Raw genomic sequence first — 13,843 nt, 5'->3', positions numbered from 1 at the left:
GTCTCTGACTGTGTATTTCTGACTGTCTGTCTGTATGTCTCTGACTGTCTGTCTCTGACTGTCTGGCTGTCTGTCTCTGACTGTATGTCTGTATGTCTCTGACTGTCTGTCTGTCTGTCTCTGACTGTATGTCTGTATGTCTCTGACTGTCTGTCTGTATGTCTCTGACTGTATGTCTGTCTGTCTCTGACTGTATGTCTGTATGTCTCTGACTGTATGTCTCTGACTGTCTGTCTCTGACTGTCTGTCTCTGACTGTATGTCTGTATGTCTCTGTCTGTCTGTCTGTCTGTCTGTCTGTCTGTCTGTCTGTCTGTCTGTCTGTCTCTGACTGTATGTCTGTATGTCTCTGACTGTCTGTCTCTGACTGTCTGGCTGTCTGTCTCTGACTGTCTGTCTATCTCTGTCTGTCTGTCTCTGACTGTCTGTCTCTGACTGTCTGTCTGTCTGACTGTATGTCTCTGACTGTCTGTCTCTGACTGTATGTCTCTGACTGTCTGACTGTATGTCTGACTGTATGTCTCTGTCTGTATGTCTCTGTCTGTATGTCTCTGACTGTATGTCTCTGATTGTATGTCTCTGTCTGTATGTCTCTGACTGTCTGTCTGTATGTCTCTGACTGTCTGTCTCTGACTGTATGTCTGTGACTGTATGTTTCTGACTGTCTGACTGTATGTCTGACTGTATGTCTCTGTCTGTATGTCTCTGACTGTCTGTCTGACTGTATGTCTCTGTCTGTAGGTCTCTGTCTGTATGTCTCAGACTGTCTGTCTGTCTGTCAGACAGACAGACAGACAGACAGACAGACAGACAGACAGACAGACAGACAGACAGTCTGTCTGTCTGTCTGTCTGTCTGTCTGTATGTCTCTGACTGTATGTCTCTGATTGTATGTCTCTGTCTGTATGTCTCTGACTGTCTGTCTGACTGTATGTCTCTGTCTGTATGTCTTTGACTGTATGTCTCAGACTGTCTGTCTGTCTGTCTGTCTGTCTGTCTGTCTGTCTGTCTGTCTGTCTGTCTGTCTGTCTCTGACTGTATGTCTGTATGTCTCTGACTGTCTGTCTCTGACTGTCTGGCTGTCTGTCTCTGACTGTCTGTCTATCTCTGTCTGTCTGTCTCTGACTGTCTGTCTCTGACTGTCTGTCTGTCTGACTGTATGTCTCTGACTGTCTGTCTCTGACTGTATGTCTCTGACTGTCTGACTGTATGTCTGACTGTATGTCTCTGTCTGTATGTCTCTGTCTGTATGTCTCTGACTGTATGTCTCTGATTGTATGTCTCTGTCTGTATGTCTCTGACTGTCTGTCTGTATGTCTCTGACTGTCTGTCTCTGACTGTATGTCTGTGACTGTATGTTTCTGACTGTCTGACTGTATGTCTGACTGTATGTCTCTGTCTGTATGTCTCTGACTGTCTGTCTGACTGTATGTCTCTGTCTGTAGGTCTCTGTCTGTATGTCTCAGACTGTCTGTCTGTCTGTCTGTCTGTCTGTCTGTCTGTCTGTCTGTCTGTCTGTCTGTCTGTCTGTCTGTCTGTCTGTCTGTCTGTATGTCTCTGACTGTATGTCTCTGATTGTATGTCTCTGTCTGTATGTCTCTGACTGTCTGTCTGACTGTATGTCTCTGTCTGTATGTCTTTGACTGTATGTCTCAGACTGTCTGTCTGTCTGTCTGTCTGTCTGTCTGTCTGTCTGTCTGTCTGTCTGTCTGTCTGTCTGTCTGTCTGTCTGTCTGACTGACTGACTGTCTCTCTGACTGTTTGTCTGTATGTCTCTGACTGTCTGTCTGTATGTCTCTGATGGTCTGTCTGTCTCTGATGGTCTGTCTGTATGTCTCTGACTGTCTGTCTGTATGTCTCTGATGGTCTGTCTGTCTCTGATGGTCTGTCTGTATGTCTCTGACTGTCTGTCTCTGACTGTCTGTCTGTATCTCTCTGACTGTCTGACTATATGTCTCTGACTGTCTGTCTGTCTCTGACTGTCTGTCTGTATGTCTCTGACTGTATGTCTGTATGTCTCTGACTGTCTGTCTCTGACTGTATTTCTGACTGTATGTCTAGGACTGTCTGTCTCTGACTGTATGTCTCTGACTGTATGTCTCTGACTGTATGTCTGTATGTCTCTGACTGTCTGTCTGTCTGTCTCTGGCTGTATGTCTGTATGTCTCTGACTGTCTGTCTCTGACTGTCTGGCTGTCTGTCTCTGACTGTCTGTCTGACTGTCTCTGACTGTCTGTCTCTGACTGTCTGTCTCTGACTGTCTGTCTGTCTGTCTCTGACTGTCTGTCTGTCTGTCTCTGACTGTCTGTCTGACTGTCTGTCTGACTGTCTCTGTCTGTATTTCTGACGGTCTGTCCCTGACTGTATGTCTCTGTCTGTCTGACTGTATGTCTCTGACTGTCTGTCTCTGACTGTATTTCTGACTGTCTGTCTCTGACTGTATGTCTCTGACTGTCTGACTGTATGTCTGACTGTCTGTCTGTCTGTCTGTCTGTCTGTCTGTCTGTCTGTCTGTCTGTCTGTCTGTCTGTCTGTCTCTGATGGTCTGTCTGTCTCTGACGGTCTGTCTGTATGTCTCTGACTGTCTGTCTCTGACTGTCTGTCTGTATCTCTCTGACTGTCTGACTGTATGTCTCTGACTCTCTGACTGTCTGTCTGTCTGTCTCTGACTGTCTGTCTGTCTGTCTCTGACTGTCTGTATGTCTCTGACTGTATGTCTGTATGTCTCTGACTGTGTATTTCTGACTGTCTGTCTGTATGTCTCTGACTGTCTGTCTCTGACTGTCTGGCTGTCTGTCTCTGACTGTATGTCTGTATGTCTCTGTCTGTCTGTCTGTCTGTCTGTCTGTCTGTCTGTCTGACTGACTGACTGTCTCTCTGACTGTTTGTCTGTATGTCTCTGACTGTCTGTCTGTATGTCTCTGACTGTATGTCTGTCTGTCTCTGACTGTATGTCTGTATGTCTCTGACTGTATGTCTCTGACTGTCTGTCTCTGACTGTCTGTCTCTGACTGTATGTCTGTATGTCTCTGTCTGTCTGTCTGTCTGTCTGTCTGTCTGTCTGTCTGTCTGTCTGTCTGTCTGTCTGTCTGTCTGTCTGTCTGTCTGTCTCTGACTGTATGTCTGTATGTCTCTGACTGTCTGTCTCTGACTGTCTGGCTGTCTGTCTCTGACTGTCTGTCTATCTCTGTCTGTCTGTCTCTGACTGTCTGTCTCTGACTGTCTGTCTGTCTGACTGTATGTCTCTGACTGTCTGTCTCTGACTGTATGTCTCTGACTGTCTGACTGTATGTCTGACTGTATGTCTCTGTCTGTATGTCTCTGTCTGTATGTCTCTGACTGTCTGTCTGTATGTCTCTGACTGTCTGTCTCTGACTGTATGTCTCTGACTGTATGTCTTTGACTGTATGTCTCAGACTGTCTGTCTGTCTGTCTGTCTGTCTGTCTGTCTGTCTGTCTGTCTGTCTGTCTGTCTGTCTGTCTGTCTGACTGACTGACTGTCTCTCTGACTGTTTGTCTGTATGTCTCTGACTGTCTGTCTGTATGTCTCTGACTGTATGTCTGTCTGTCTCTGACTGTATGTCTGTATGTCTCTGACTGTATGTCTCTGACTGTCTGTCTCTGACTGTCTGTCTCTGACTGTATGTCTGTATGTCTCTGTCTGTCTGTCTGTCTGTCTGTCTGTCTGTCTGTCTGTCTGTCTGTCTGTCTGTCTGTCTGTCTGTCTGTCTGTCTGTCTGTCTGTCTGTCTCTGACTGTATGTCTGTATGTCTCTGACTGTCTGTCTCTGACTGTCTGGCTGTCTGTCTCTGACTGTCTGTCTATCTCTGTCTGTCTGTCTCTGACTGTCTGTCTCTGACTGTCTGTCTGTCTGACTGTATGTCTCTGACTGTCTGTCTCTGACTGTATGTCTCTGACTGTCTGACTGTATGTCTGACTGTATGTCTCTGTCTGACTTATGTCTCTGTCTGTATGTCTCTGACTGTCTGTCTGTATGTCTCTGACTGTCTGTCTCTGACTGTATGTCTCTGACTGTATGTTTCTGACTGTCTGACTGTATGTCTGACTGTATGTCTCTGACTGTATGTCTCTGACTGTATGTCTCTGTCTGTATGTCTCTGACTGTCTGTCTGACTGTATGTCTCTGTCTGTATGTCTCTGTCTGTATGTCTTTGACTGTATGTCTCAGACTGTCTGTCTGTCTGTCTGTCTGTCTGTCTGTCTGTCTGTCTGTCTGTCTGTCTGTCTGTATGTATGTATGTCTCTGACTGTATGTCTCTGATTGTATGTCTCTGATTGTATGTCTCTGTCTGTCTGTCTGACTGTATGTCTCTGTCTGTATGTCTTTGACTGTATGTCTCAGACTGTCTGTCTGTCTGTCTGTCTGTCTGTCTGTCTGTCTGTCTGTCTGTCTGTCTGTCTGTCTGTCTGACTGACTGACTGTCTCTCTGACTGTTTGTCTGTATGTCTCTGACTGTCTGTCTGTATGTCTCTGATGGTCTGTCTGTCTCTGATGGTCTGTCTGTATGTCTCTGACTGTCTGTCTGTATGTCTGTCTGTCTGTCTGTCTGTCTGTCTGTCTGTCTGTCTGTCTGTCTGTCTGTCTGTCTGTCTGTCTGTCTGTCTGTCTGTCTGTCTGTCTGTATGTCTCTGACTGTATGTCTCTGATTGTATGTCTCTGTCTGTATGTCTCTGACTGTCTGTCTGACTGTATGTCTCTGTCTGTATGTCTTTGACTGTATGTCTCAGACTGTCTGTCTGTCTGTCTGTCTGTCTGTCTGTCTGTCTGTCTGTCTGTCTGACTGACTGACTGTCTCTCTGACTGTTTGTCTGTATGTCTCTGACTGTCTGTCTGTATGTCTCTGATGGTCTGTCTGTCTCTGATGGTCTGTCTGTATGTCTCTGACTGTCTGTCTGTATGTCTCTGATGGTCTGTCTGTCTCTGATGGTCTGTCTGTATGTCTCTGACTGTCTGTCTCTGACTGTCTGTCTGTATCTCTCTGACTGTCTGACTATATGTCTCTGACTGTCTGTCTGTCTCTGACTGTCTGTCTGTATGTCTCTGACTGTATGTCTGTATGTCTCTGACTGTCTGTCTCTGACTGTATTTCTGACTGTATGTCTAGGACTGTCTGTCTCTGACTGTATGTCTCTGACTGTATGTCTCTGACTGTATGTCTGTATGTCTCTGACTGTCTGTCTGTCTGTCTCTGGCTGTATGTCTGTATGTCTCTGACTGTCTGTCTCTGACTGTCTGGCTGTCTGTCTCTGACTGTCTGTCTGTATGTCTCTGATGGTCTGTCTGTCTCTGATGGTCTGTCTGTATGTCTCTGACTGTCTGTCTGTATGTCTCTGATGGTCTGTCTGTCTCTGATGGTCTGTCTGTATGTCTCTGACTGTCTGTCTCTGACTGTCTGTCTGTATCTCTCTGACTGTCTGACTATATGTCTCTGACTGTCTGTCTGTCTCTGACTGTCTGTCTGTATGTCTCTGACTGTCTGTCTGTATGTCTCTGACTGTATGTCTCTGATTGTATGTCTCTGTCTGTATGTCTCTGACTGTCTGTCTGACTGTATGTCTCTGTCTGTATGTCTTTGACTGTATGTCTCAGACTGTCTGTCTGTCTGTCTGTCTGTCTGTCTGTCTGACTGACTGACTGTCTCTCTGACTGTTTGTCTGTATGTCTCTGACTGTCTGTCTGTATGTCTCTGATGGTCTGTCTGTCTCTGATGGTCTGTCTGTATGTCTCTGACTGTCTGTCTGTATGTCTCTGATGGTCTGTCTGTCTCTGATGGTCTGTCTGTATGTCTCTGACTGTCTGTCTCTGACTGTCTGTCTGTATCTCTCTGACTGTCTGACTATATGTCTCTGACTGTCTGTCTGTCTCTGACTGTCTGTCTGTATGTCTCTGACTGTATGTCTGTATGTCTCTGACTGTCTGTCTCTGACTGTATTTCTGACTGTATGTCTAGGACTGTCTGTCTCTGACTGTATGTCTCTGACTGTATGTCTCTGACTGTATGTCTGTATGTCTCTGACTGTCTGTCTGTCTGTCTCTGGCTGTATGTCTGTATGTCTCTGACTGTCTGTCTCTGACTGTCTGGCTGTCTGTCTCTGACTGTCTGTCTGACTGTCTCTGACTGTCTGTCTCTGACTGTCTGTCTCTGACTGTCTGTCTGTCTGTCTCTGACTGTCTGTCTGTCTGTCTCTGACTGTCTGTCTGACTGTCTGTCTGACTGTCTCTGTCTGTATTTCTGACGGTCTGTCCCTGACTGTATGTCTCTGTCTGTCTGACTGTATGTCTCTGACTGTCTGTCTCTGACTGTATTTCTGACTGTCTGTCTCTGACTGTATGTCTCTGACTGTCTGACTGTATGTCTGACTGTCTGTCTGTCTGTCTGTCTGTCTGTCTGTCTGTCTGTCTGTCTGTCTGTCTCTGATGGTCTGTCTGTCTCTGACGGTCTGTCTGTATGTCTCTGACTGTCTGTCTCTGACTGTCTGTCTGTATCTCTCTGACTGTCTGACTGTATGTCTCTGACTCTCTGACTGTCTGTCTGTCTGTCTCTGACTGTCTGTCTGTCTGTCTCTGACTGTCTGTATGTCTCTGACTGTATGTCTGTATGTCTCTGACTGTGTATTTCTGACTGTCTGTCTGTATGTCTCTGACTGTCTGTCTCTGACTGTCTGGCTGTCTGTCTCTGACTGTATGTCTGTATGTCTCTGACTGTCTGTCTGTCTGTCTGTCTGTCTCTGACTGTATGTCTGTATGTCTCTGACTGTCTGTCTGTATGTCTCTGACTGTATGTCTGTCTGTCTCTGACTGTATGTCTGTATGTCTCTGACTGTATGTCTCTGACTGTCTGTCTCTGACTGTCTGTCTCTGACTGTATGTCTGTATGTCTCTGTCTGTCTGTCTGTCTGTCTGTCTGTCTGTCTGTCTGTCTGTCTGTCTGTCTGTCTGTCTGTCTGTCTCTGACTGTATGTCTGTATGTCTCTGACTGTCTGTCTCTGACTGTCTGGCTGTCTGTCTCTGACTGTCTGTCTATCTCTGTCTGTCTGTCTCTGACTGTCTGTCTCTGACTGTCTGTCTGTCTGACTGTATGTCTCTGACTGTCTGTCTCTGACTGTATGTCTCTGACTGTCTGACTGTATGTCTGACTGTATGTCTCTGTCTGTATGTCTCTGTCTGTATGTCTCTGACTGTCTGTCTGTATGTCTCTGACTGTCTGTCTCTGACTGTATGTCTCTGACTGTATGTTTCTGACTGTCTGACTGTATGTCTGACTGTATGTCTCTGACTGTATGTCTCTGACTGTATGTCTCTGTCTGTATGTCTCTGACTGTCTGTCTGACTGTATGTCTCTGTCTGTATGTCTCTGTCTGTATGTCTTTGACTGTATGTCTCAGACTGTCTGTCTGTCTGTCTGTCTGTCTGTCTGTCTGTCTGTCTGTCTGTCTGTGTCTGTATGTATGTATGTCTCTGACTGTATGTCTCTGATTGTATGTCTCTGATTGTATGTCTCTGTCTGTCTGTCTGACTGTATGTCTCTGTCTGTATGTCTTTGACTGTATGTCTCAGACTGTCTGTCTGTCTGTCTGTCTGTCTGTCTGTCTGTCTGTCTGTCTGTCTGTCTGTCTGTCTGTCTGTCTGTCTGACTGACTGACTGTCTCTCTGACTGTTTGTCTGTATGTCTCTGACTGTCTGTCTGTATGTCTCTGATGGTCTGTCTGTCTCTGATGGTCTGTCTGTATGTCTCTGACTGTCTGTCTGTATGTCTCTGATGGTCTGTCTGTCTCTGATGGTCTGTCTGTATGTCTCTGACTGTCTGTCTCTGACTGTCTGTCTGTATCTCTCTGACTGTCTGACTATATGTCTCTGACTGTCTGTCTGTCTCTGACTGTCTGTCTGTCTCTGACTGTCTGTCTGTATGTCTCTGACTGTATGTCTGTATGTCTCTGACTGTCTGTCTCTGACTGTATTTCTGACTGTATGTCTAGGACTGTCTGTCTCTGACTGTATGTATCTGACTGTATGTCTGTATGTCTCTGACTGTCTGTCTGTCTGTCTCTGGCTGTATGTCTGTATGTCTCTGACTGTCTGTCTCTGACTGTCTGGCTGTCTGTCTCTGACTGTCTGTCTGACTGTCTCTGACTGTCTGTCTCTGACTGTCTGTCTGTCTGTCTGTCTGTCTGTCTGTCTGTCTCTGACTGTCTGTCTGTCTCTGACTGTCTGTCTGTCTCTGACTGTCTGTCTGACTGTCTGTCTGACTGTCTCTGTCTGTATTTCTGACGGTCTGTCCCTGACTGTATGTCTCTGTCTGTCTGACTGTATGTCTCTGACTGTCTGTCTCTGACTGTATTTCTGACTGTCTGTCTCTGACTGTATGTCTCTGACTGTCTGACTGTATGTCTGACTGTATGTCTCTGTCTGTATGTCTCTGTCTGTATGTCTCTGTCTGTATGTCTCTGACTGTATGTCTCTGTCTGTATGTCTCTGACTGTCTGTCTCTGTCTGTCTGTCTGTCTGTCTCTGACTGTCTGTCTGTATGTCTCTGACTGTCTGACTGTATGTCTCTGACTGTCTGTCTGTATGTCTCTGATGGTCTGTCTGTCTCTGATGGTCTGTCTGTATGTCTCTGACTGTCTGTCTGTATGTCTCTGACTGTCTGACTATTTGTCTCTGACTGTATGTCTGTCTGTCTCCGACTGTATTTCTGACTGTCTGTCTCTGACTGTATGTCTCTGACTGTATGTCTGTATGTCTCTGACTGTCTGTCTGTCTGTCGCTGACTGTATGTCTGTATGTCTGTATGTCTCGAACTGTCTGACCGTCTGTCTCTGACTGTCTGACTGTCTGTCTCTGACTGTCTGTCTCTGACTGTCTGTCTCTGTCTGTCTCTGACTGTCTGTCTGTCTGTCTGTCTGTCTGTCTGTCTGTCTGTCTGTCTGTCTGTCTGTCTATGACTGTCTGTCTCTGACTGTATTTCTGACTGTATGTCTCTGACTGTATGTCTCTGACTGTATGTCTGTATGTCTCTGACTGTATTTCTGACGGTCTGTCCCTGACTGTATGTCTCTGTCTGTCTGACTGTCTCTGACTGTATTTCTGACTGTCTGTCTCTGACTGTATGTCTCTGACTGTATGTCTGTATGTCTCTGACTGTATTTCTGACTGTCTGTCTCTGACTGTCTGTCTCTGACTGTATGTCTGTATGTCTCTGACTGTCTGTCTCTGACTGTATGTCTCTGACTGTCTGTCTCTGACTGGATTTCTGACTGTATGTCTCTGACTGTATGTCTCTGTCTGTATGTCTCTGTCTGTATGTCTCTGACTGTATGTCTGTATGTCTCTGACTGTATTTCTGACTGTCTGTCTCTGACTGTCTGTCTCTGACTGTATGTCTGTATGTCTCTGACTGTCTGTCTCTGACTGTATGTCTCTGACTGTCTGTCTCTGACTGGATTTCTGACTGGATTTCTGACTGTATGTCTCTGACTGTATGTCTCTGTCTGTATGTCTCTGTCTGTATGTCTCTGACTGTATGTCTCTGACTGTATGTCTCTGTCTGTATCTCATATCTCAACTTCTCTCTCTTTTTTCTTTCCCACCACTACCCCACCCCTTCCTTCCCCCTTCCCCCCCCCCAGTCTAACTGTGCCCAGTACGCTGCTGACAGGAGGGAGGAGGAGAAGATGTGTGATCACCTGATCAGCGCTGCCAAGCACAGGGACCATGTGACCGCCAACCAATTGAAACAGAAGATACTCAACATCCTGACCAATAAGCACGGGGCATGGGGCACGATGTCACAGAGGTGAGAGGTAGTGGGAAGGTCAGAGATGAAACACACACAGGGATAGGTTGACATCACTGTGATGTCGAGGGTTATGTTAGGTTCGCTTTGAGACGGGAAGACTGGAAAACAGGAAGTGTCTGTCTTCTTGCTCAGACACACATGTTTTGATTTGATAACATAACATGAAGACTAGGAGGAGGAGCTAACGGTCTCATTAAATCACAGCACACAGCCATAACATGAAGACTAGGAGGAGGAGCTAACGGTCTCATTAAATCACAGCACACAGCCATAACATGAAGACTAGGAGGAGGAGCTAACGGTCTCATTAAATCACAGCACACAGCCATAACATGAAGACTAGGAGGAGGAGCTAACGGTCTCATTAAATCACAGCACACAGCCATAACATGAAGACTAGGAGGAGGAGCTAACGGTCTCATTAAATCACAGCACACAGCCATAACATGAAGACTAGAAGGAGGAGGAGCTAACGGTCTCATTAAATCACAGCACACAGCCATAACATGAAGAATAGAAGGAGGAGGAGCTAACGGTCTCATTAAATCACAGCACACAGCCATAACATGAAGACTAGGAGGAGGAGGAGCTAACGGTCTCATTAAATCACAGCACACAGCCATAACATGAAGACTAGAAGGAGGAGGAGCTAACGGTCTCACTAAATCACAGCACACAGCCATAACATGAAGACTAGAAGGAGGAGGAGCTAACGGTCTCATTAAATCACAGCACACAGCCATAACATGAAGACTAGAAGGAGGAGGAGCTAACGATCTCATTAAATCACAGCACACAGCCATAACATGAAGACTAGGAGGAGGAGCTAACGGTCTCATTAAATCACAGCACACAGCCATAACATGAAGACTAGGAGGAGGAGCTAACGGTCTCACTAAATCACAGCACACAGCCATAACATGAAGACTAGGAGGAGGAGCTAACGGTCTCACTAAATCACAGCACACAGCCATAACATGAAGACTAGAAGGAGGAGGAGCTAACGGTCTCATTAAATCACAGCACACAGCCAGCCATAACATGAAGACTAGATTAAATCACAGGCCATAACATGAAGAGGAGGAGGAGCTAACGGTCTCATTAAATCACAGCACACAGCCATAACATGAAGACTAGGAGGAGGAGCTAACGGTCTCATTAAATCACAGCACACAGCCATAACATGAAGACTAGGAGGAGGAGCTAACGATCTCACTAAATCACAGCACACAGCCATAACATGAAGACTAGGAGGAGGAGCTAACGGTCTCATTAAATCACAGCACACAGCCATAACATGAAGACTAGGAGGAGGAGCTAACGGTCTCATTAAATCACAGCACACAGCCATAACATGAAGACTAGAAGGAGGAGGAGCTAACGATCTCATTAAATCACAGCACACAGCCATAACATGAAGACTAGAAGGAGGAGGAGCTAACGGTCTCATTAAATCACAGCACACAGCCATAACATGAAGACTAGTAGGAGCTAACGGTCTCACTAAATCACAGCACACAGCCATAACATGAAGACTAGAAGGAGCTAACGGTCTCACTAAATCACAGCACACAGCCATAACATGAAGACTAGGAGGAGGAGCTAACGATCTCACTAAATCACAGCACACAGCCATAACATGAAGACTAGAAGGAGGAGGAGCTAACGGTCTCATTAAATCACAGCACACAGCCATAACATGAAGAATAGAAGGAGGAGGAGCTAACGGTCTCATTAAATCACAGCACACAGCCATAACATGAAGGAGGAGGAGCTAACGTGACCTTTTATGTCTATTCATCTGAACATGTCTTTATTTTGCCTTGTGTTCCGCCCTCCTTTCTCTCTCTCAGCCAATTACATGAGCTGCTTTAACTTATTTACCAACCTCTTTTATTACCTCAGCCAATTACACGACTTCTGGCGTCTGGACTACTGGGAGGACGACCTGAGGAGGAGGCGGAGATTCGTACGAAACCCCTTTGGCTCCACCCACCTTGATGTGTCACTTAAAGCCCTGGAGGACTATGGTTAGTCACCTATCCCAGAATACACTGCAAGTTAGTTAGTTACTTGACCATTTTTAAAGTAGCATCGTGTGCCATTTGGTATCAGCTACAGTTGAAGTCATAAGTTTACATACACTTAGGTTGGAGCCATTAAAACTATTTTTTTCAATAACTCCACAAATTTCTTGTTAATTAACAAATTATGGTTTTGGCAAGTTGGTTAGGACATCTACTTTGTGCATGACACAAGTCATTTTTCCAACAATTGTTTACAGACAGATTATTTCACTTATAATTCACTGTATCACAATTCCAGTGGGTCAGAAGTTTACATACACTAAGTTGACTGTGCCTTTAAACAGCTTGGAAAATTCCAGAAAATGATGTCATGGCTTTAGAATCTTCTGATAGGCTAATTGACATCATTTGAGTCAATTGGAGGTGTACCTGTGGATGTATTTCAAGGCCCACCTTCAAACTCAGTGCATCTTTGCTTGACATCATGGGAAAATCAAAAGAAATCAGCCAAGACCTCGGATAAAAATTGCAGACCTCCACAAGTCTGGTTCATCCTTGGGAGCAATTTCCAAACTCCTGAAGGTACCACGTTCATCTGTACAAACAATAGTACGCAAGTATAAACACCATGGGACCACGCAGCCGTCATACCGCTCAGGAAGGAGATGCGTTCTGTCTCCTAGAGATGAAAGTACTTTGGTGCGAAAAGTGCAAATAATTCCCAGAACAACAGCAAAGGACCTGGTGAAGATGCTGGAGGAAACAGGTACACAAGTATTTATATCCACAGTAAAACGAGTTCTATATCAACATAACCTGAAAGGCCGCTCAGCAAGGAAGAAGACACTGCTCCAACACTGTCATAAAAAATACAGACTACGGTTTGCAACTGCACATGGAGACAAAGATCGTACCTTTTGGAGAAATGTCCTCTGGTCTGATGAAACAAAAATAGAACTGTTTGGCCATAATGACCATCGTTATGTTCAGAGGAAAAAGGGGGAGGCTTACAAGCCAAAGAACATCATCCCCACCATGATGCACGTGGGTAGAATCAGGGGTGGCAGCATCATGTTGTGAGGGTGCGTTGCTGCACGAGAGACTGGTGCACTTCACAAAACAGATGGTATCATGAGGATGGAAAATAATGTGGATATATTGAAGCAACATGTCAAGACATCAGTTAAAGCTTGGTCTCAAATGGGTCTTTCAAATGGACAATGACCCCAAGCATACTTCCAAAGTTGTGGCAAAATGGCTTAAGGACAACAAAGGCAAGGTATTGGAGTGGCCATCACAAAGCCCTGACCTCAATCCTATAGAAAATGTGTGGGTGGAACTGAAAAAGCGTGTGAGCAAGGAGGCCCACAAACCTGACTCAGTTACACCAGCTCTGTCAGGAGGAATGGGCCAAAATTCACCCAACTTATTTTAGGAAGCTTGTGGAAGGCTACCCGAAACATTTGACCCAAGTTAAACAATTTAAAGGCAATGCTCCCAAATACTAATTGAGTGTATGTAAACTTCTGACCCACTGGGAATGTGATGAAAGAAATAAAAGCTGAAATAAATAATTCTCTCTACTATTATTCTGACATTTCACATTCTTAAAATAAGTGGTGATCCTAACTGACCTAAGACAATTTTTACAATTCTAAAATGTCAGGAATTGTGAAAAACTGTTTTTAAATGTATTTGGCTAAGGTGTATGTAAATTTACGACTTCAACTGTATGTGTTAATTGTGTTGTGTAGGTACGGAGGAGGAGGAAGAGGAGGGGCTTAAGTCTAAGAAGACCTTGCGCAGCCAATCACTGGTCAGTCAGAACCTGGAGGCGGAGCTAATGCTGGAGGGAGACGATGATACTGTCAGTCTGCTGCAGGAGAAAGAGATGGACAACCTGGCAGGTCAGACTGGTCTCTTTCCTGGTTGGTCAGACACCTTTTGTTCTCTTTCCTGGTTGGTCAGACACCTTTTGTTCTCTTTCCTGGTTGGTCAG

The 13,843-nt window shown here is 45.4% G+C and overlaps 2 protein-coding genes across 2 annotated transcripts in view; one reads left to right on the top strand and one right to left on the bottom strand.

The window, feature by feature from the left end:
• Positions 1-13,843, bottom strand: part of LOC124015443 (mucin-2-like) — a 312,521-nt gene that overhangs the window by 213,455 nt on the left and 85,223 nt on the right. The gene's annotated exons all lie outside the window — the stretch shown is intronic.
• The window catches only part of LOC124015467 (neurobeachin-like), a 127,066-nt gene that overhangs the window by 71,793 nt on the left and 41,430 nt on the right, over positions 1-13,843 (top strand). Inside the window, exons 13-15 of the mRNA XM_046330667.1 lie at positions 9,648-9,814; positions 11,723-11,847; positions 13,599-13,772. Of these exons, the coding sequence (XP_046186623.1) occupies positions 9,648-9,814; positions 11,723-11,847; positions 13,599-13,772 (466 nt within the window). The remainder of the gene's footprint in view (positions 1-9,647; positions 9,815-11,722; positions 11,848-13,598; positions 13,773-13,843) is intronic.

This window comes from Oncorhynchus gorbuscha, linkage group LG02 (assembly GCF_021184085.1).
Source record: "Oncorhynchus gorbuscha isolate QuinsamMale2020 ecotype Even-year linkage group LG02, OgorEven_v1.0, whole genome shotgun sequence".
In the NCBI taxonomy this organism is placed as follows: domain Eukaryota; kingdom Metazoa; phylum Chordata; class Actinopteri; order Salmoniformes; family Salmonidae; genus Oncorhynchus; species Oncorhynchus gorbuscha.
This window is presented reverse-complemented; position numbering and strand designations above follow the sequence as displayed.